The 23,508-nt window shown below is 47.3% G+C and overlaps 1 protein-coding gene across 3 annotated transcripts; it reads left to right on the forward strand.

The window, feature by feature from the left end:
- Positions 1 to 6,534: 6,534 nt before the first annotated feature.
- Positions 6,535 to 22,075, forward strand: TNFRSF6B (TNF receptor superfamily member 6b). Of its 3 annotated transcripts, none has more exons than XM_081196645.1 (5): positions 6,535 to 6,668; positions 12,605 to 12,767; positions 14,550 to 14,925; positions 18,842 to 19,054; positions 20,236 to 22,075. In XM_081196645.1, exons 2-5 carry the CDS (start codon positions 12,723 to 12,725, stop codon positions 20,520 to 20,522), a joined length of 921 nt encoding a protein of 306 aa, XP_081052771.1. In that variant the 5' UTR covers positions 6,535 to 6,668; positions 12,605 to 12,722; the 3' UTR covers positions 20,523 to 22,075. The 3 variants fall into 3 exon arrangements, with proteins under 3 accessions (XP_081052771.1, XP_081052772.1, XP_081052773.1); XM_081196646.1 differs by lacking the exon at positions 6,535 to 6,668 and adding an exon at positions 6,713 to 6,886; XM_081196647.1 differs by lacking the exon at positions 6,535 to 6,668 and adding an exon at positions 7,565 to 7,659.
- The last annotated feature ends 1,433 nt before the right edge of the window (positions 22,076 to 23,508 follow it).

The following is a 23,508-nucleotide window of genomic DNA, read 5'->3' on the forward strand; positions in this document are numbered from 1 at the left end:
GGCCAGGCTAGTAAAAACGAGTTAGCTAACTAAAGCTGTAAAACAACTGAAAGTTTGCAGGTGAGGATAATTTGCATATTTTGCTTTTATATTACCAAATAAGACGGAGGATGTTTTAAGGGGAAACCACCACTATTTCAAATGATGATGATTATTGTGCGGTGGTGGGGGTGGGGGAACTGCTCAAATTTTCTGGCAATACAAAACAAAGGGGGGGGGGAGAAATTCCACCCCAGGAAGAAAACACTCCTACAGATTCCTGAATATATTCACACCCTTTCCCAACCCGCCTGCACCCAAAGCTGACTCAATTTTATTTACATGATGTGTCTTAAATACACTGCTGAGGGCAAGTAATTTGAACACTTTACAACCAAAGAAAGTTCCCCCAAGTTCCCCCAATCCATCCCTAGCAATAAACGTTACATCTGCCAGCATTTACACAACAACAAAAGGCACAGGATGATGTTCTACTGGATCTCCTCCAGGTGAGCAGGCAATGTTTCGAGATCAGTATGCTAACTTATGCGAAGGGACGCGGGTGGCACTGTGGGTTAAACCACAGAGCCTAGGGCTTGCCAATCAGAAGGTCGGTGGTTCGAATCCCAGCAACGGGGTGAGCTCCCGTTGTTCAGTCCCAGCTCCTGCCAACCTAGCAGTTCGAAAGCGCATCAGTGCAAGTTGATATATAGGTACCGCTCCGGCAGGAAGGTAAACGGCATTTCCGTGTGCTGCTCTGGTTCACCAGAAGCGGCTTAGTCATGCTGGCCACATGACCCGGAAGCTGTATGCCGGCTCCCTCGGCCAATAAAGTGAGATGAGCGCCACAACCCCAGAGTCAGCCATGACTGGATCTAATGGTCAGGGGTCCCTTTACCTTTACCTTATACTAACTTAATGCTGATCTAGTAAATTTTCTGCTTTCGTATTTCTCAACAGCACATTCTGGAGGTCCTGTAGTAAGGATTGGTGACCACGGAATGCCCCGCTATAAAAGTACTGTGTGATGTTATCTCTGGAGCAGCACTGGCTGTTCAGACATGGGGAAGTGAGCGTTTCCCGTTATTGTCCTCTGAACAGTCACAATCGCGTCGGATTTTTAAAAATCTATTATGTTCTTGAATTTACTCGGGTTTCCTGCTTCTCCAAACCAACCTTTCATTTTGTACGGTCCCTCTTAAACTGGGGAGCTAGGACTGGGCGTGTTTTTTCAGCTCAAGGTCCATGTTCTCTTGTGGGCAACCTTCCAGAGGCCACATGTCGAGCCATGGGCAGGACCAGAGAGGAAAGTAGGCACTCTAAGGAAGGCGGCCTTCTAACAAAACTTAAGCCAGAGGTTTCTGCAAACACACACAGATGCAATGTTCCCACCTGCGAAGCCAGAGACATTCTGACAGTTCAAGGACATAGTCCAGCCAGACTAGCTGAAATATACTCAGAGTCAAGTGTAGATTTCATGCTCTTTATTCAGCTCATAGTAGTGACGAATGAAAGTTCCCCCAAAATATCTGCTTTATATACATTATTTACACAAAAGGCCGCACGTGATTGGCTAATTCTGGGATTCTCCTGTAGGCCAATCAGGTTGCGGATTCATTTCCACCTGGAGCTGGATTGGGTGGCTCCTGCGGACCAATCATACTGCTGCACTGTTCTAGGACCAATCAGACTGCTGCATTCTGAACCCTATTGTTCTAGGACCAATCAGACTGCTGCATTCTGAATCCTATTGTTCTAGAACCAATCAGACTGCTGCATTCTGAACCCTATTGTTCTAGAACCAATCAGACTGCTGCATTCTGAATCCTATTGTTCTAGGACCAGACTGCTGCCTTTTGGATCCTATTCAACTCAGTACATAACACTAGCACACTCAAGGACGGCTCAGAAGAGGGCTGGCAATGGGGGGGGGGACCTGGGGAATGTACCCTGGGCTGGACAGAGAGACCTAGAAGACCACATTCAACCCCTGGGTCTCAGGTTTCCCACACAAGAGATTGCACCACCTGAGCTGCAGCCCCCACTTCTCCTCTCTCTCACCTCCAACTCCTGTCCACTTTCCCCTCTTTTGCTGCCAGTTCAGCAGTGGCAATTCTTAGAAAGGGCCAAGTGGGCCCTTCCTCAGTTAGGTGATGAGGAGAGTGCCTGTACTGCCACAAGAAGAAATGTGTTTTCAACACTTTCACTCTATGTGGGGCAACCTTTGAAGGTGACCCGGAAACTACGACTAATCCAGAATGCGGCAGCTAGACTGGGGACTGGGAGTGGCTGCCGAGACCACACAACACCGGTTTTGAAACACCTACATTGGCTCCCAGTACGTTTCCGAACACAATTCAAAGTGTTGGTGCTGATCTTGAAAGCCCTAAACGGCCTCGGCCCAGTATACCTGAAGGAGCATCTCCACCCCCATCATTCTGCCCAGACTCTGAGGTCCAGCTCTGAGGGCCTTCTGGCAGTTCCCTCCCTGCGAGAAGTGAGGTTACAGGGTACCAGGCAGAGGGCCTTCTTGGTGGTGGCACCCACCCTGCGGAACGCCCTCCCATCAGATGTCAAGGAAATAAACAACTATCTGACTTGTAGAAGACATCTGAAGGCAGCCCTGTTTAGGGAAGCTTTTAATGTTTGATGTTTTACTGTGTTTTTAATATTCTGTTGGAAGCCACCCAGAGTGGCTGGGGAAACCCAGCCAGATGGGCAGAATATAATAATAATAATAATAATAATAATAATAATAATAATAATAATAATAATAATAATAATTAAGAAGAAAAACTTAAAAGTAACAAGTAACAGGTGAGGTTGGTAACAGGTGAGCAGGTAGCAGAGGGCCTTGCTGGGTGTGCAGCTGGGAGCAGCAGCAGGAACAGGGCAGGGAGAAAATGAAGCAAGTAAACCAGAGTCCTGGGATGGTGGCGTTGCCAATTTTCTGTTGCCTGAGGGAATAGTCTCCACATGCTTCATGGAAGAGATGGTTCTGTTCTGGTATTAAACAGAAAGCCTGCTTGGAAGGGCTCTGTTGTTTAGTCTTTGCTCATAGCCGCCAGAAAACTTTAGAGATGCTTATTAAATGTACGTGCATCACAAAGAGCCAGTGTGACATTGTGGTTGGACAGTTGGACAAGGCTTCCAGAAACCTGGCTTCAAGTTTTCACCCTTACGGAACACGCTTACTCAGAAGTTTCATTGGAAGTGAAGTAACCAGGTGTTTGTGTAATGCTAATGTTGGAAGATCCAGCAATAGAAGTAATTTGACCCGGCTAAGCCAGATGGAAGGACCATCTCCTTTAGCATCTTGCATTGTTAGCCAGTTCCGAGTAATTCCAAGGATCCTGTGAAACAGAGTTGGAAGGGACAGAAGTTCAGAAGTTTTGGAGTAGATTTGGAGTAGTCATCAAGGATTATTTAATGGTGACTAAAACTCCTGAGGCAAAACAGCTCACAGCTAAAGCATGATACATGTGTACACCTATTGCTTAGGGCAGGGGTCGGCAAACTAAGGCCCGGGGGCCCGGATCAGGCCCAAATTGCCTTCAGGATCCAGCCCCTGGACTGTCTGTGGATCGGCATGGGGATTCTGTTCATTCGGGCTGCGCCATTTCCCCCCACACCATTCCATTTCCCCCCCTCACACACACCGTGGCAGCGCCTCCTCCCTCCCTCCTCCTGGCTCCTCCCTGCCCTGCCTAGAGGAGGAAGGGGGCTGGGCTGAGCTGGCTGAACGTCATTTTAAGCAGCCCCTCTCCGGAGCCAGCCCTTTCGCGCTGCTCATCTTCCCGCCACCGCCGCCGTCCTGGTGCTTCTATGGGCCAGAGAGCGGAGCGGACGAGCTTCCTCAGCCTACCCACAAGAAGCAGCAGCCATAGTGGTGGTAGTGGTGGTGGCGGCAGCCCCTGGGGGGGTAAGCACAGTGGCTGGGGCTGGGGGGTGGGGAGGAGGACTCCTTGCCCCCCTCACATCTTCTTCCAGCTCCCCTCCCCACGTGCCGCCACAAGGTCTGAGGGACAGTGGACTGGCCCGCAGGTAAAAAAAATTGCCGACCCTGGCTTAGGGGGACAGCAGCCTGATGTCTCATGACACACACACACACACACGAACTATTGTCTGACTCTTCGTGACCCCCTGGACCAGAGCACGCCAGGCACTCCTGTCTTCCACTGCCTCCTGCAGTTTGGTCAAACTCATGCTGGTAGCTTCAAGAACACTGTCCAGCCATCCCGTCCTCTGTCATCCCCTTCTCCTTGTGCCCTCCATCTTCCCCAACATGAGGGTCTTTTCCAGGGAGTCTTCTCTTCTCACACACAGAACTATCATGGATTAATCACCATACCGTCCAATATCTCAATACTCTTTCAGGAGAGACAGTTCACACATTCGGCTTGTAGTGGAGCAGCCCATACAAACCAAGCTTATGATACTTACTAATGGGATTGACTGAGTAAAGCAAAATCTCTGCAAAGTGCTTTAGGTAAAGCTGAAGATGGATTTCAGCACGAGAGAATTGAGGGCATGCCTAATTTGATGTGGGCATATTTATTTATGCATATTTATTTGGGAATATGTTCCACAGAGCACAGTTCTGAATGAACAGGCATAGCACTGGCCTGCAACTCCTACGCCTGTTTATTGACATATATGCAAGTTGTTATCCTGAGCCTTAAGGGACGCGGGTGGCGCTGTGGGTTAAACCACAGAGCCTAGGACTTGCCGATCAGAAGGTCGGTGGTTCGAATCCCCGTGACGGGGTGAGCTCCCGTTACTCGGTCCCTGCTCCTGCCAACCTAGCAGTTTGAAAGCATGTCAAAGTGCAAGTAGATAAATAGGTACCGCTCCGGCGGGAAGGTAAACGGCGTTTCCGTGCGCTGCTCTGGTTCACCAGAAGCGGCTCAGTCATGCTGGCCACATGACCCGGAAGCTGTACGCCAGCTCCCTCGGCCAGTAAAGCGAGATGAGCACCGCAACCCCAGAGTCGGCCACGACTGGACGTAATGGTCAGGGGTCCCTTTACCCTTTACCTTTATCCCGACCCTTTGAATTAGAGATGCTGCCATGGATTAAATCCTAGTACAGTGGTACCTCAGTTTAAGAACAGTCCTGTTTATGATTGATTCGATTTACGAACTCCACAAAACTGGAAGTAGTGTCTAAGAACGGAATCCACACGGTGGAAGGGCACCGCCGGCGGCAGGCCTCATTAGGGAAAGCGCACCTCGGTTTAAGAACAGACTTCCAGAACGGATTAAGTTCATAAACCGAGGTACCACTGTACTTTGTTCTATCTAGCATGAATCTTATACTCCCTCTTGTGGCTCTTTAGACAGCAAGAAACTGGTGTGGGTTGGAGCCAAATTCACCAGAAAGGAGTTCAATGTTTAACAAGCAGCCTGGCTACATACAGTGATTCCACGACTTTCACAGACCATCTGAAAATTGCTGAGGGTTTTGGCAGATCACTTAATAGTTTTTGTGCCTGTGGTAGCAATCATAAACTGCTGTGCTAGATGCCGCATGGTTGTTAATTGTGTTTTTATTGCTTTTAGAAATTTCTTATGTTGTATTCTTTTGCATTCAACAGAATTCAAATTGGAAACACAATAGAAACACAATGTAAGAAATAAAAGCCACAATTTAAATGCAATTTAAATGCAACATTGATATTTAATGTGACAGATGTGCCGCCTCTCATCTTCAATCAAGTATCCACAGATACACTGCGGAACACTTAAACAAAGCAATGGTGGTCCATAGACCAGTTTGGGAATCTCTGCCTTTGGTAAAAATCACTCTTGCAAAAGGCTTCAGGATTTCTTCTTATTAAAAGGAAATTGATATCTTCCTACCCGCTCCCCCGTCACCTTCCATGAATCATAACTGAGGTTAGTAGCACTTAAGAACCTAGCCTCATGAAATCAACCCCGTTGGTCCATCCAGGTCAATACTGCCTACACTGATTGACAGCATCACTCCAGGGTTTCAGCCAGGTGACATTCTCCGCTCCACCTGGAGGCGCTGACAATAGAACCCAGCCCAGGAACTTCTCAGTGCAAGCTAGATGCTCCCAGCCACAACCTTACGTTAGCACTTGCTGCTTCCCTGGGATTTATTATTTTTAAGGTGCCTGAACAAAAGTTCAAAAATGCCTGCACACATGCCAGAATCGAGGCGGGGAGCAGAGAACCGGCGATTTAGGGAAGGGAGAATAAGCTCCATCCAGATGAATTTTGCGGACAGAGAGTGGCAGCAGAGCCATCCAGATCCACGGCGGAAGAAACCGCAGAATGGGACCTGAACACACACGACCCTCTAGGGGGTCGTCAGCTGCCCCTTGGGCGATCGATTACCCAATTGCCGCTGTTTCGAGCGGGTGGCTGCGCTTCGGATCCTCGAACCGAATTGAAGCTGTCAACGTTTCCCTCTTTAAAAGGGAAATCCCCTTATTCGGAATAGGATTCCTCGCAAGGAAAGGGAAAAGTTGACAGCTATGAACCCAATCACCCCCCATTTGTCCTCATCGCTTTTCCAGGAAGCGCGCAAATTTGGAAACGCGTTTTGGGATTTCCCTTGGGGTGGAGCCACCTGGAAAGAAGCGGCGGAGAGTCACCATATAAGCGGCGGGGAGCAAAGGCCGCGCCAAGGCGAGCCCACCAACGAAACCGCAGCGAGCCGAGGTAAAGGGCAGGCAGGGGCGGAGCGCGGCGCCGGCCGAGTCAGCTCCGGCGGCGGAAGAGGCGCGCGAGGCTCGGCGGGGTCCGCCAGCCCGCGTGCGCCTCGGCGTGCGCCTTTACGCGCCGTGGCGAAGCGTTTCTGGCGTTGCCGCGAATAGAAAGCCGAGTGCGCGCGGAGATGCGCCTTCCGAGGGAACGCGTGGCGATGATTCGTGTCTCAGGTAGGGTCATCTGCGCTGCTTTCCTAGCGGAGATGACCCTTTCCTGAGGGTTCGCGTGGTCGCGCCGGCTGCATGTGGGTCTGTGTCTGGTATGTGTGCAGATACAGGTATGGACATGATGCTGGGGCGGACTTTGGTACTACTGCGCCCTGAGCGAGGACAAAGTTTGGCGCCGCCCCTGAATATTTATTATTTCCACATTTTGGTACAGTTGCTTTTTAATGGCTCTTCTCAGTAGGGACGCGGGTGGCGGGTGGGACGCGGGTGGCGCTGTGGGCTAAAGCCTCAGCGCCTAGGGCTTGCCGATCGAAAGGTCGGCGGTTCGAATCCCCGCGGCGGGGTGCGCTCCCGCTGCTCGGTCCCAGCGCCTGCCAACCTAGCAGTTCGAAAGCACCCCCGGGTGCAAGTAGATAAATAGGTACCGCTTACCAGCGGGAAGGTAAACGGCGTTCCGTGTGCTGCGCTGGCTCGCCAGATGCAGCTTTGTCACGCTGGCCACGTGACCCGGAAGTGTCTCCGGACAGCGCTGGCCCCCGGCCAATAGATGTGAGATGGGCGCACAAACCCCAGAGTCTGTCAAGACTGGCCCGTTCGGGCAGGGGTACCTTTACCTTTACCTTTACCTCAGTAGGTACCCTTATAAACATAGTTGGTCATCATCGCCATCATCATCACCAGGTCTTCTCTGCGGTGGCGCCCTCCCATCAGATGTCAAGGTGATAAAGACCGACACAACCTTTAGAAGACATCTGAAGGCAGCCCTGTATAGGGAGGTTTTTAATGTTTGACGTTTTGTTATGTTTTTAGATGTGCTGGAAGCCACCCAGAGTGGCTGGGGAAACCCAGCCAGATGAGCAGGGCATAAATAATAAAATTATTATTATTAGCCTCTTCGGCACGGTGCCCTGTGCAGATGTGCATTCCGAGGGAAGGTAGGGGTCGTCAGTGCTGTTTTCGTGGCAGAGATGATGATTTCCTGTGTGTTCATGTGCGACTGGTGCATGTGTGTTTATGTCTGGTGGGAGGTATGAGACATGCATGTGTCTGTGCTGGTGTACATGTGATGCTGTCATAAGGACATGAAGTTTTTGTCAGGTGCATGTGTGTGTGTTTGTGTGTACAGATGTGCATATGAGGCTGTCGTTAAATGTTCATCAGGTGTACAAAAGAGACTGTTCTTTGTTGAGCAGAATTCTTCTGCTATATTATAGGGTTTATTTAAAGTGCTATAATACTGCAAATCCACATGCATTCTAAAGCACATTCAACGCATTGTTCCCCCCAAAGAACTGTAGTTAAGGGTGCTGGCATTGTAGCTCTGTGATGGGAGGTTACAGTTTCCAGGATCCTTTGAGAGAAGTGCTTCAAATTTGTGTTCAATGCGTGCTGTGGATCCGCCCAAATTGGCTGATTTGACCACTTCATCAAGTCTCTTTTTCGAAAGAATCCTGTCTTACGGATATAAATGCCTTTCTGTCTAAGCTACCCACCCAAATTAATCATGTAACTTTATACATTTAAATTGGGAAGTATATAAGCTAGGGAGAAAAGCAGTGTTAGAAATTCCCCAGGAACATTTTGCAACCATGTGGAGATGTCTTGATGCCAGATTGGCGACTGACATCTCTGTCTGGGTGGGCCCTCCAGCTTTCTTAAGGAGATAAGGAGAAGAGCTTATTTATTGCATTCACATCTCAACTTTTTCTCCAAAGAGTACATGGTTCACCCGCTACCACTCCGCAGTTAATCCTTACAATGACCCACAGTGAGCTTCATAACTGAGTGCGGATTTGAACCCTGATCTCCCAGGTCCTGGCCTGACACTCTAACCACTACACCACACTGGCTTCCTAGAGCACTTCTGCTGTGGGGCAGCTCTGTAAATTAAGTATGGGGAAATAAATGTGGGGAAAGCAAAATGTCACTTAGAGAAAGGATCTGAAATATTTTCCTTGAAGCTTGAATTTATTTTCTTCTGGATTGTTTTATTTTATGTGTTAAAGTGTTGTAAACTGCTTTGAGATTTTTCCCCTTTAAAACATAAAGTGGTATATTAATAATTTTATTAATAATAATAATCCACTGCAAAAGGTGCCTTGGTATTCCATTGTGGCGACTATGTTCTTTTTGCTCAAAAGGAGTGAGGTTTTCTTCATTCTCTTAAGCCAGCCTTCCGCATTATGCAACCCTGCTCTGGTTTTATATCTCTTACTGACCCTGTGCTGCCTGGGGCTGTTGGGAGTCATAACCCAAAACATCTGGAGGGTGTCTGAGATGACTTCAGTTGGGCTACTGTGGTTAATACTTTTGGTCCTAGCAGAGATGTCTGGGATCCACACAGAGTTTATTTAAGTAATAAACTTTTATTGGGTAAAGATTTATTCTTAATTGAAAAGATTTGTGTGGCTGGATGCTTCCCAGATCCTTGCACTATTAGGATATGAGGTCTGTGTCTTGTTTCACATAAGCATAATACACACTTTTCATCTTATTTCTTGCTTGGCTTAGCATGTGTTTGGAGAAGGGCTGTGTCTCGGGGGCTAGAGCATGCCAGATCCTTGGGATCTCTAGGTAGGACATGGGAAGACTGCCTGGCAAAGAGCCTGGAGAGCCACTGCCAGTCTGTGTAGACATTATTGAGGGTGTTGAGCTGGTCTTACTGTCAGAATCAAAATAAAAAAATTCCTTCCAGTAGCACCTTAAAGACCAACTAAGTTAGTTCTTGGTATGAGCTTTCGTGTGCATGCACACTTCTTCAGATACACAGATGCATGCACACGAAAGCTCATACCAAGAACTAACTTAGTTGGTCTTTAAGGTGCTACTGGAAGGAATTTTTTTATTTTGACTATGGCAGACCAACACGGCTACCTATCTATTACTGTCAGAATGTTCTTCCTGAAGTTTAATTGGAACCTCATTTCTTTTCATTTAATGCCATTGGTTTGGGTCCCTTGATAGATAGATGGCTGGTTCCTATTTAACATTGTGTACGAGTCGTATGTCAGCTCCAGTCGCTTTGTGCGTCTTCTACTTAATGCACCTGTCTTCAAAGAAACCTCATTCTAAGATAAGACATTGGGCTATGATCCAAGGCTAGGTGGTGTAATCCATAGGTAGCAAGAAGTTACATGCTTCTTGCGGCAGGGGGATGTAGACTAGGGAGCTCAGAGGGAAATGAATTGAACTGGCCGTGGACAGATTCAGACCATAGATGGTTTGGATTGTGTGGAACTAGTTGATGGTTAAGGGACGCGGGTGGCGCTGTGGGTAAAACCTCAGCGCCTAGGACTTGCCGATCGCATGGTTGGTGGTTCGAATACCCGCGGCGGGGTGCGCACCCATCGTTCGGTCCCAGCGCCTGCCAACCTAGCAGTTCGAAACCACCCCCGGGTCAAGTAGATAAATAGGGACCGCTTACCAGCGGGAAGGTAAACGGCGTTCCGTGTGCTGCGCTGGCTCGCCAGATGCAGCTTGTCACGCTGGCCACGTGACCCGGAGGTGTCTGCGGACAGTGCTGGCTCCCGGCCTATAGAGTGAGATGAGCGCACAACCCTAGAGTCTGTCAAGACTGGCCCACACGGGCAGGGGTACCTTTACCTTTACCTTTACCTTAGTTGATGGTTGCTTGAAAGTCCCCCAAAAACTCAGCCATGCCATAATCCTGAAATGCTCAAATATGTTGTCAGAAATAGCAGATAAACAGTTGTCTCGACAGCTTCTGTGTGCATGAGTTCATCTATTTAGCAAATAGTGTAAGTGGGACTACAGCTGTTGTCAGGATAAGGGTGTCTGGTCCAATTAAAGACCCTCCTGGTAGTAGTGCCACCTCCCATTGCTCTTACCAGATACTGGGAACAAAATGCAAGCTCTCTGGGAAATCTCAGAGATTTGTGCATCTCTAAGCAAGGGTCTCTATGCCTGAGGCTTCTGTTAGAATTCCTGATCTATGATTGCAGTAATGGGATTTTTGTCTGTCACATGATGGTGTTTGTTTTGACTCCACAGAGTGGGAAGTGACGGAGACAGGATGTTTGTGTTACTGTGTTCCCTGAAGTGGGACTATTGTCCTTTGTTCTTTTCCTCTTTGCTGTCTGATGCTAGAGAGAGAGGGAGCCATGTTGCAGTGTTCCATGTGTGTTTATATGTAAATAGAGAGAGAGAGAGTGGCTGCCTGCCCTGTGCTTTTGTCATTACCTGCACAGGTGAGGCCACATCCATCTGATCACATGCAGAGGAAGTCTGTCCCCAGGAAGTTTACCTGCTTGCTGGACAGACATCCCTCCCCATGTTCTAACATGTACACTCTAGGAATGTTGTCATTGACTGCTCCTGTGTTTACATCCCACAAGTAGATTAGCCAAAATGCTGAGTTGCTGAGGTCTGTCACGCAAGTTGCACAAACTCTGCGGATCCCTAAGTGTGCTGGTGTCGGTTGGCATCGGTCGCTGTGATGTTCGGGCAGAAGAAAGCTTTTGAAGCTCCTGAACGATCGAGGGAGGGAATATGCTAGTTGGGCATGTGTCTCTACCAGGGTCCTACTCGAGTGTAGGCTGAACTCCTGACAGCTTCATCAGCTAGCACAAAATGATAAAAACTTCTTCCCCAGCCTACTCAGTGGCCAAAAGTCTGGGCACTGGACTTAGAAATTGGACCTCCTTCTCAAGAACTTATGCCAGTGCTTTTAAAGCAGCAAACTTTTATTTGGAATAAGAACATGGAGAGGATCCTAGGACCCAGTGGGATATAAACTGACTAACAGCATAAATCAACAGTTTAAGAGTATTGGGAGTACAGAATGTGAAAATAAAAAAGGACTATCTTATCCTTGCCAGATGCTCATGAGCCTGGTTCATGTGCCTTCAATGTAAAAAATAAAAAATAAATAAGGCTGGAACAAGAGTGGAACAAGAGGGATAGGACACAGGAGAAAAGAAGAGGGAGATGCTGAGAGCATGAGGTAGATGCTATCTTAGACCCTTATTCTCATACCAGAAAAGAAGAAGAAGAAAAAAGATTAAAATAAAATTAGATTCTGATTATTCTCGTTGTCCTATTTCTCATTTCGTTATTCTACATGCAGCACCTTATTATTATTTTTGCTTTCCCAGTTCTTTTCAAGAGTACTTTATTATTTATCACCTTAGTTTTGCAAGAATCATTCAAGGTCTGCCAGGAGATTTTTTTGGTTACAGTAATTTTTCAGATAGTCTTTAAATATTCTCCATTCTTTATGTACCTTCTGCATTCTTCTACTTTTTTCTAATTGCAAAGCCTTTGATCAGATCCTCAAAACTAACCTTACGTAACGCATCTGCTTCTATGCTTAGTCGAGGTGAGGAACCCAGCCTGCCTTGTTGCATCATTGTTCTGTTGGGATTTTTAACATGCTTCAACTGAGAAAATGAATGCTCAACTGAGCAATTTATGTGGTGCCCCCTGCTTCCCCGGATGCCCTAAGCATGCGCTTATTTTGCTTAATGGTTAATCCAGCCCTGACACTAATTACATTGTGGATGGATGGATGGATGGATGGATGGATGGATGGATGGATGGGATGCTGCTAGGCCTGAGATAAGGAAACAGCCAATATTGGACAAATTAAGAAGGTTCATTCTACTCTCCAAAGAACAGAACATTCCGTCCCTCCGCATTCCTGCGCATTGTGTTCTTTACGGTCTCTTAACACTCTGTTTCCTTTCACTTTTTCTTTCCCAGAACTACATCGTCTGCAAACACAAGAGAAGGGCGCTTTCCGTAAGCTGAGTCCGTGCTGCAGCAGACCCCACTTGATTCCAAGAGAGCAAACAGGACTGTCAAGACCCTCGGAAGTAGTATGCAACTCTACAGCAAGCGGAACCCTTTCAGGACGCTCTCGGAGGTAGAGTTCCCAGCTCCCTTTTGCTTTCAGAGGTCTAGGTTTGCAAGCATAAATACGCTTGAACAGGGTAGAGTTGGAGGGTCCAACATGGGAGTTGTAGTCACCTGGAAGGCACCACATTGACTACCCTTGGTGTAGAGCAGGGTTTGCCAAACGTGGGTCTCCAGCTGTTGTTGGACTACAACTCCCATCATCCCTGACCACTGTTCCTGATAGCTAGGGATGATGGGAGTTGTAGTCCAACAACAGCCAGAGACCCAAGTTTGGGAAACCCTGGTGCAGAGAGAATGGAAGAAGTCTCTCTCTCTCTCATGACTCTATGGCTTGGCCAAGGGTTGGGGCATCAAGGCCTATTAGCCATGACAGCTAATGTTCAGAAGCAGCCTGCCTTTGACTGCCGGGGAGGGTGCAGGGGGTTGTGAAGCGCAAGGAAGGAGGGCTATCTTCCTACTCGTCGTATGGACTTCTTGGAAACAGTTGAACTGGGATGTTGCCAAGTCAAGCAGAGTTCGCATATGTTAAAGAGAAACAAGGAACACAGGAGGTGGCAGAGGGCAGGTGAGCCAATATCCTAAGTGAGGGTTGCATGCATTGCTTTAGGGAAAGGCAGCCTGTTTCTAGTCTCAGGGCTGTTGTCTCTGCAGGGGAAGGAGGACTTGGAGCCTGCACTGGCTTTTTGGTCACAGAGGTGGGGATGAACAGTAGAAGACGACTTTTGTGCTCATGCCACGCTTGTGGGCTTCCCAGAGGCATGTGGAAAAGAGGGTGGTGGACTGGCCTTCTTATGCTAATAATAATAATAATAATAATAATAATAATAATAATAATACCCCACCCATCTGGCTGGGTTTTCCTAGTCACTCTGGGCAGCTTCCAACAAAATATTAAAATACAATAGTCTGTTAAACATTAAAAGCTTCCCTTTATAGGAACCTAAGAAGTGTGGGTGGCACTGTGGTCTAAACCACTGAGCCTCTTGGGCTTGCCAATCGGAAGGTCGGCAGTTTGAATCCCCGCGACGGGGTGAGCTCCTGTTGCTCGGTCCCTGCTCCTGCCAACCTAGCAGTTCAAAAGCACGTCAAAGTGCAAGTAGATAAATAGGTACCGCTCTGGCGGGAAGGTAAACGGCATTTCCGTGCACTTAGAAGCGGCTTAGTCATGCTGGCCACATGACCCGGAAAAACTGTCTGTGGACAAACATCGGTTCCCTTGGCCTACAAAGCGAGATGAGCGCCGCAACCCCAGAGTTGTCCGCGACTGGACTTACCATATTTTTTGCTCTATAAGACTCACTTTTTCCCTCCTAAAAAGTAAGGGGAAATGTGTGTGCGTCTTATGGAGCGAATGCAGGCTGCGCAGCTATCCCAGAAGCCAGAACAGCAAGAGGGATTGCTGCTTTCACTGCACAGCGATCCTTCTTGCTGTTCTGGCTTCTGAGATTCAGAATTTTTCCCCCTTTGTTTTCCTCCTCCAAAAACTAGGTGCGTCTTGTGGTCTGGTGCGTCTAGAGCGAAAAATACAGTAACTGTCAGGGGTCCTTTACCTTTTTTCAGAAGAGACTGGTTGGTCAGGCCAGTGGCCCATCTAATCCTGCGTCCCATTCTCACAGTGGCCAACCCGATACTTGGGAGAAAACTCCTCAAGCAGGGCCTGACCACGAGGATACTAGCAAAATGTTAGAAATCTCACCCAGTGGCAGAAACCTTTGCCAAGGACAGTTACTGGGAAAGGAACAGGGTTGCTGCCTCCAGCTCACTTGCGCTCTCCCCCTTTGCCTTCTAGTGGGTGGTGTTCTACATCCTGCTCTTGGGGCCCCCGTGTTCCGGCAGCTACCCCACCTACAGCAGGCGAGATCGCCGGACCAATGAGGTGTTTGTGTGCAAGCAGTGCCCGCCGGGGACGTACGTGGCTGAAGAGTGCACCAATGATAAGGACACCGTTTGCCAGCCGTGCCCCGCTCTCCACTACACTCAATACTGGAACTACCTCAAGAAGTGCCTGTACTGCAACGTCTTCTGCAACAGCCTGGAAGAAGAGGTGCGGCCGTGCAACGGCACACACAACCGGGCGTGCCAGTGCAAGGCGGGCTACCACTCGGATTTGGATTTCTGCATAAAGCACTCCAGCTGCCCCTTGGGAACCGGAGTTGCTCAGCTTGGTACGTATTGCAAGCGGCACCCTCACTCTTGAACCCAACAGGGGACATTCCTCAGTTTAGGCTGGCTGTCCCTGGTAAATCACAGAGGTTAGAATCATAGAATTGTAGAGTTGGAAGGGGCTCACCAGGGCGATCTAGTCCAGGCATAGGCAAACTTGGCCCACCAGACGTTTTGGGACTACAATTCCCATCATCCCTGACTGCTGGTCCTGTTAGCTATGGATGATGGGAGCTGTAGTCCATAAACATCTGGAGGGCTGAGTTTGCCTATGCCTGATTTAGTCCAACCCCTTGCAATGCAGGAAACTCACCTAAAGCATCCCTGACAGATGGCCATCCAACCTCTGCTTAAAAGCGTCCACTCAGGGAGAGTCCACCTTCTGAGTGAGTCCATTCCGCTGTTGGAAGAACCCTTCTCATCAGAAAGTTCTTCCTGACGCTTAGTCGGAATCTCCTTTCTTGTCATTTGAGTCCATTGGTTAGAGTCCTACCCTCCGGATCAGTGGAAAACAAGCTTGCTCCCTCTTCCATGTGACAGACATCTCACATCCCTCTTCAGACATCTGAAGATGACTACCGTATCTCCTCTCAGTCTGCTCTTTTCCAGGCTAAACATACCCAGCTCCTTCAACTGTTCCTCATAAGGCCTGGTTTCCAGAGCCTTGATCATCCTGGTCACCTGCCTCTGCACACATGCCAGCTTGTCAATACCTTTCCTATACAGTGGTACCTCGGGTTACAGACGCTTCAGGTTACAGGCGCTTCAGGTTACAGGCTCTTCAGGTTACAGGCGCTTGAGGTTACAGACGCTTCCGGTTACAGGCGCTTCAGGTTACAGACTCCGCTAACCCAGAAATAGTACCTCGGGTTAAGAACTTTGCTTCAGGATGAGAACAGAAATTGCGTGGCGGCGGCAGCGGGAGGCCCCATTAGCTAAAGTGGTGCTTCAGGTTAAGAACAGTTTCAGGTTAAGAACGGACCTCCAGAATGAATTAAGATCTTAACCCGAGGTACCACTGTATTGTGGCACCCAGATGTCTGGGAATCCAACTAGGCTGCTGTGAAGAACGGGCTTCTTCTGAGATGTGACTGCTGTGAAATCTCTCTCCATTCAAAGCTTCCAATTTTAATATGTGTAAATAAATCATATTTACATATATATAAAGCTTGGTTTCCAGCTTAGTTTTGCAGTTTGATGTTATAACATTCTTAAACTTGCATCTCTTCCGGAGGAACAACAACTTGTTGGCGTTGCCTTTTCCTTCAGGGCGCAGCTGTAGAACCACCTTTGCCAACCTGCTTGGCGCAGCCCGTCCTGTCACCCTCTAACGAGGCTCGTTTTGAGCCGTGGCGCCTACTGAATCGTAGGGCGATGCTGGGATTCCCCTCCTAGCATAAAGAGCACACTCTATTCTTGGCTTTTGAAACAGGATGGGAGAGAGTTGGGCAGTGGCTGCAAGCTGCAGGAGGCAAGAGGGCTCTTGTGGTCAGATCCTGCTTTTGGACTTCCCATAAGGGGCATCTGGTTGAGAACAAGATGCTGGACTAGATGGCCCATTGGCCTGATCCAGCAAGCTATTCTTACGTTCTTACATGTGCTGCGATTACTCTGTAGGGAGGGAGAAATGTGAGTGTGCCCAAAGTCCCCTCTTCCAGCTGCTTTTGCTTTTGCAGGGCTGAGGCTGCGTGCAAACAGGTTCCCATCCCAGGCGGAGCTCTCTGCATTCCCAACAGCACGTGCCCCGGCCATGATCTAAGTGGTGTCTGAGGTCATGTCTGTCCCTGGATCACCAAGTGACTTGGCAGGAGACCAGCGCTGTTCCACTTTCTCTTTTCTTTCTTAGACAGGGGGATCCCCTGGCATCATATTTCAGTGAAGGCGAAAGTTGCATATCTTGGAAAGGCAGCCTGGCTTCATAAACGCAGGGCTGGTCTCAGCTTTCATGGACAGCTCATCTCTCCTTGCCCTTGGTTCTCACTGAAATGGCTTTGCAGGGGGAATTACCACTGATAAAATGTGACGCTCTGTACTCCATGAACAGTGGGGAATTCTGGCAAGGCTCTGCAAAATAGACAGTTGCTGTCAGGGCTTTGCATGGGTTTGAAACCAGGTGTGTGCCACCTGTTTAGGGAAGCTTTTAATGTTTGATGCATTACTGTATTTTAATATTTTGTTGGAAGCTGCCCAGAGTGTCTGGGAAAACCCATCCAGATGGGTGGGGTATAAATAATAATTATTTATTATTTATTATTTATTATTTATTATTTATTATTTATTATTTATTATTTATTATTCATTATTCATTATTTATTATTTATTATTTATTATTTATTATTTATTATTTATTATTTATTATTTATTATTTATTATTTATTATTTATTATTTATTATTTATTATTTGTTATTTATTATTTATGGAGGTGCAGAAGCAAGCATACCGGCCAGAAATTCTCCCTGCATTGCAACATCACTCTGACAGCCCTTATTCATTTGCCTTCCTCTCGCCAGTGCCTCTAGCAAACATCTATGTTTTCTGGAGTACAGTTCTGGTCATAGACCACATGGCTCAAGTCCTCTGTTCTGCCCAATGGGAGATGGCATCAAGTCACAAGTCTGGATGAGGCCTTTGTCTCTGCCTCGGACTGGGTGTGCTCAACGGGTGGACTCAGTTCAGAGAAGTTTTGTGGTTCAGTGGTGTTTTGCTGAGATTCTTTTCTATATGATCTGTCATAAACTGCATTTTGGACTTTGAACAAGTTATATTATTCACATACTTTGTGGCAACCTATACCTGACTTAGAATTCTGCCTTTTACTGAATCAGGCTAGCATAGGGGATTTTCTTCAATTAACTCCTCCAGTTTAAGACCGCTTTTGTTTTGGTCAGAACAACTGCGGCCACTGGGGAACACACAAAAGTGAAGTCCATAAGTTACATGGGTTCACCTTAGCTTTACGTGTAGAAATGGTGGGAGGAAATGAAACCTTGTGGACCCACGTGTGTGGTTTGATCTTCTTGCAGTCCACGGGACTCTCAAGAGTCTCCTCCAGCACCATAATTCAAAAGCATCAATTCTTTGGCAATCAGCCTTCTTTATGGTCCAGCTCTCACTTCCATACATCTGGGAAAACCATAGCTTTAACTATATGGACCTTTGTTGGCAAGGTGATGTCTCTGCTTTTTAAGATGCTGTCTAGGTTTGTCATTGCTTTTCTCCCAAGAAGCAGGCGTCTTTTAATTTCGTGACTGCTGTCACCATCTGCAGTGATCATATTCTGCAAATACAGTGGCGCCTCGCAAGACGAAATTAATACGTTCCGCGAGTCTCTTTGTCTAGCGGTTTTTTCGTCTTGCGAAGCAACCCTATTAGCGGCTTAACGGATTAGCGCTATTAGCGGTTTAGCGGTTTAGCGGCTATTAAAGGCTTAGCGGCTTAGCGGCTAAAAGGCTATTAGCGGCTTAGCGGCTTAGAAAAAGGGGGGAAAGGGGGGGAAATCGCAAGACTCGCAAGACTTTTTCGTTTTGCGAAGCAAGCCCATAGGGAAATTCGTCTTGCGAAGCGCATCGAAAAACGGAAAACCCTTTCGTCTAGCGGGTTTTTCATCTTGCGAGGCATTCGTCTTGCGGGGCACCACTGTAATAGATATACTGATAATATGCTATACTACACTGAAATGTTTAAATGTTTGATTGTCCTTGAATTTTCCCAATACACTTGCCATCCTCTCCTGCCACACCCTTAGAGAACCCCAGTACCAAGTGGTCCTATAAGACCCTCAGCAATTTTTTAAGTGCTACATGGGGGGTAAGACATTTGGGAGCCGCTGTTCTTAGACAATGCCCAGCTCCATTCGGAATTTGCATGCAGTGCTTGCTCACAGCTTCTTCTTCTTTTGCCATGGCTGCATCTTACAGGCAACCCGCAGGAGGACACTACATGTATCCTGTGTCCTCAGGGGACCTTTTCCGACTCTGTTTCCAGCACTGAGGTGTGCCAACCTCACCAGGACTGTTCTAAGCAAGGCCTGGCAGTCAACGTCCCTGGGAACCAGTTCCATGACACCTTCTGCACCGCTTGCAAGATGAGCAAAGCCAACAGCACCAAGGACAAAGCAGATGAAGCGCCAGGTGAGAAGCTGCATGGAAGCACAGGTACCCCCCCCTGCGCATTTCAAATGGACATCAAACACTTGTGACTTACCTTCAGCAAAATCCTGGGCCCTGTAATTTAGGAGTTCTTTTGTGCCCTTTCCAGAACTCCCACTCTTGCCGGCTTATGGTCCGTCCACCCCAAGCTTTTAGAGCACTCTTATTCCACTTAAATAATCATTGAGAATCCTGGGAACCGTAGTTTGCTAAGGGTGCTGAGAACTGTAGCTCTGTGAAGTCAGCACCCTTAACGAACTGCAGTTCCCAGAATACTCCATGACTGCTGTAACGTATGGTGTGTGGCAGCCCCGTTCTGGGTCGGCTGTAGTTTCTGAGTCATGCACATAGAGCACATTGCAGCATAGCTGTCAACCTTCCCTTTTTTGCGGGAAATTCCCTTATTCCAGCACCGTTTCCCGCTGCTTCCCTGGATTGTTAGATATCCCAAAGACTGTCCCCAGGACAGGTGAAGCTACTGATCCCTTATTTTCAAATCTGAAAGTTGGCAGCTATGCATTGCAGTAGTCATGGCAAGTTTCATACGCAACACTTTAAAGCTGGGTCAGAGAGCCTGGGAATTTCAAAAACATCACTCTAATGCTGGTCTGTTGAGTTGCCAGTGGATTCTATTTTCTGCCCTTGTAACCTACTCCACAAATCCCTTTTTGGATTGAAGCATGGCTTATCAGGTGCCTAAAAACAACATGTAGAAGTCTACTGAATAGTAAAAGGTGAAGGGACCCCTGACCATTAGGTCCAGTCGTGGCCAACTCTGGGGTTGCGGCGCTCATCTCGCTTTCTTGGCTGAGGGAGCCGGTGTACAGCTTCCGGGTCATGTGGCCAGCATGACTAAGCCGCTTCTGGCAAACCAGAGCAACGCACAGAAACGCCATTTACCTTCCTGCCGGAGCGGTACCTATTTATCTACTTGCACTTTGACGTGCTTTTGAACTGCTAGGTTGGCAGGAGCTGGGACCAAGCAACAGGAGCTCACCCCATCGTGGGGATTTGAACCGCCGACCTTCTGATTGGCAACTCCTAGGCTCTGTGGTTTAGACCACAGCGCCACCCACCCACTGTAATATGAGCCTGGCACTAGAGGCCTTATTCACACCACCTAATACCGAGACCTGTTTTGTTCCCCGCCCTGCCTTCTCCAGGAATCGGGAGTGATTGTCAAGACGCCATAATAGACTTTGTGCCTTACCAAGTCGGGTCGCAGAGACGGCTGGAGAGACTGCTTCACAGAATCAACGGAAGTGCACCTGCCGCAGGTTGTGATGAGAAGAGCCCACTAGTGCTCCAGGTGGAACTCCATGCCTTCCTCATCCAGCTCAAGGACACTCTGGGGCAACAGGTCGTGGTGCAGAAGCTCTGGAAAGCCCTGGATCACATGAAACTGCAGAATATACAAAAGAAGATCCAAAAGCATTTCTTGAGCTCATGAGATTGGACGTGGGTTCAAGTTATAAAAAGGATATGCACAAGCGCCTCTGAGAAAAATAACCAGTACCATTTTGGTCTGCGACTGGGACTTTATCTAAGAGGACATTGTCTTCCCTTGGGCTTTGCTTATTAAAAAAATTCCCCTCTTTGAAAAGAAGCAAAAATTAATGGACACAATTTTTAACGAATCTGATTTCCCCTCAAGCAGGGAAAATGTATTCCCTGATGTATTCCTGCAATGTATTCCCTGATGAAATTGTGCACCCTGGGGGTTCTGAACTTCCAAGGAATTGGTTTTTTTTAAAAGCATTTAACTCAGTATTAGGGTGGTTTTTTAAAATGTGCTACTTATTCTCCCCTGCCACCCAAACAGAACACGCAAAACGAGCATAAATATATCAATAATAACTGATTTATCCTTTCCACAATCCTATCACTGCAGCCCATTTGTTCTAGGGGAAGAGATGGTTTATGTTGGATTGGTTACACTTGCATATTGTTTTTTTTATATTTTAATTTATCTTGCCATTCATAACTCTGGTTTTCTTAGTTGTTAGCGTTTTTATACTGCCCCAACAAAAAAAGAGGTTGGTGACCAGGCAGGATTATCAAGAGGCTAAATCTGTTTGGAAGGCCAGTGCGTGCATTTAAGTTTCTAAAATATATAAGCCTAATGTTGCCAGATATATCAACAGCATGTTCCACATGAATGAAACATGGGGAAGGGAAAAACAAGGAACAGTCTATGCAGACAAACTTTCACAAGTCAAAATTAGTTGAAAGCGTTACCCTGGCATGGGGCCCAGGAATTGTTCCCACCCAGGGAAGAGCCCAAAGCGCTGGGCGCTGGTTCTTCAAACAACAGCTGAAATTCTCAGGAAGTTCAACATGACCTCGGGATGAGAGTAGATCCAACATATTTTAAAATCCAGCATCATTTTCCAAAGCTTTATTCCATTTGCTGGAAACCACAGGCGGGGAGAGGGCTCTTGTTTCAAATCCTGATTGTGGATCTGGGGTGGGGGCACTGTGAGAGTAGAATGTTGGACTAGATGGGTCACTGATCCAGCAGATCCTCTTTTTAATATTCTTAACACCATAATTTTAATCTTTTTTTTTTTTAAAAAAAAACCCATTGTAATTTCATTTCAAGTGGTCGAAAAGGCTCTGGAGGCCTGGGTCCAGATTGACAGCCAGTGTGGCCTAGCGGTTAGAGTGCCAGACTAAGACCTGGGTTCGAATCCCCACTCTGCCATTAAGCTCACTGAGTGACCTTCGACCAGTCCCTGTCTCTCCGCCTAACCTACTTCACAGGGTTGTTGTGAAGATAAGAAGGGAAGGCGAGAACCATGTACGCCACCTTGAGTTCCTTGGTATATAAAGGTGATGAATGCATGAATGGATTGTGGAGGTAAGGACTCCCTTAAATGGTCCTGGGTTGGTGCTTCCAGGTCCAGCCTGCCCCAGGTAGTGGCTCTTGGATCTGAATGCTTGCCTTGTGTCACACCAATCTGTTAGCTGTAAGCAATAAAAGTTGTGGGCGTTTTTATCCCATCTCTCATGTGGTTCGATTCTTGCTTTTCTGCTCTGCTCCATTGCGGAGCCTCAGTGACCGGCAAAAGTAGCATATTGAACCAAGCGCTTTGCAAAAGTAGAATGGTGATTTCCACGTGGCATTGTTTGGAATTTACTGCAAGAATGCCTGTCTGGTTGTGGAAATTCTAAGGTTTTCTTAGCACATGGGTTGGTAAGGCAAGTTAAGAGAAGGAAACAGGAACTTCCCTTGAGAGTAAAGTTTGCTGCCTTGGATAATAATTACAGTATTATTGATTTATTAATTCCTCCTAGATAAAGGTCTCAACACAATGTATGACAGAGACAATTAAAAACATAAAAGGGCTAATACGTTTAAAACAAAACTAAAACCCTAAGAAGTGGACACTCGTCACAATGACCCACTTCACCAGCTGGGAAAGCCCCTTGGAGCAAAAATGCCTCCTGTTGTTTCTGGAAAATGCAGATAGTGGACTCCTGTCGTATCCCAGCATAACAAGGGCAGCCACACAAATGCAATCTCCATTGTTTATAAACCACAGGACACAGAATGAATTGTGTGCATTTCCTCCTTTTGACAAGTGCAGGAGATTCCAGATAGACTGGAATCTCAGATTGTTAAAAGTCTTGGTGAGTTAAAAGAATGGTGTTCTTGCTGGTTCCAGCGTGGAAAGTGCCAATGATTTTATGCCAAGGCACATTTCGCTACCTCTTCATAGAGCTTGTAGTGCCCCAGATTCCTCCCTCAGATGGGCCAGAGTTTCGAAGTCTCTGTGTTTTCTTTGCTGGACAGAAATAGCAGCAGGAAAGGAGATGTGCATCTTCTCCTCTTTTGCAGCAGCATAGCAAGCAAGCATAAGAATTGTTAGAAAAGACCAAGAAAAATAAAAATGCATCCTGTGGATTAAAAAAACCAAAATAAAATTTTACTGTGTCCATGTTTATACTAAGACTGCAAAAAGGAGTGCAAGACAAGAAGGGTTGCAATTCACAAACCTGTGGGCAAAGACAGAATAGCAAATCTGGAGCAAGCATTGGCAGTTGTCCCTTTGCAAAACTTTGCAAAAAATATCCTTGAGATTGACAGCCGCCTACCACAGTGTTTTTGACTTCCTGCTGGTGCCTCGGGTGGTGAAGTGGCAGGATGGGCAGTGGCTTTCCAAGCTTTACCTGGGGGTATTGTCGACTTTCTGCGTGCTCAGTAGAGGTACACACACACACACACACACACACACACACACACACACACACACTTTCCTGACTCCACCTCTTTGAAAATTCACCATGGATTTCTGCGATTCAGCCAGGGCTTATGCACCATTGGCATCAGAAGCCTTGCTGCACCAGCACCCTTGGCTGAGAGATGATGTCTCCAAAGGTCAAGCTACACCTGAAGGCTATTAAATGCCTTTGCATCTAACTGGCAAGTTTGT

The sequence above is a fragment of the Podarcis bocagei genome (assembly GCF_964188305.1).
Source record: "Podarcis bocagei genome assembly, chromosome: 5".
NCBI lineage: Eukaryota > Metazoa > Chordata > Lepidosauria > Squamata > Lacertidae > Podarcis > Podarcis bocagei.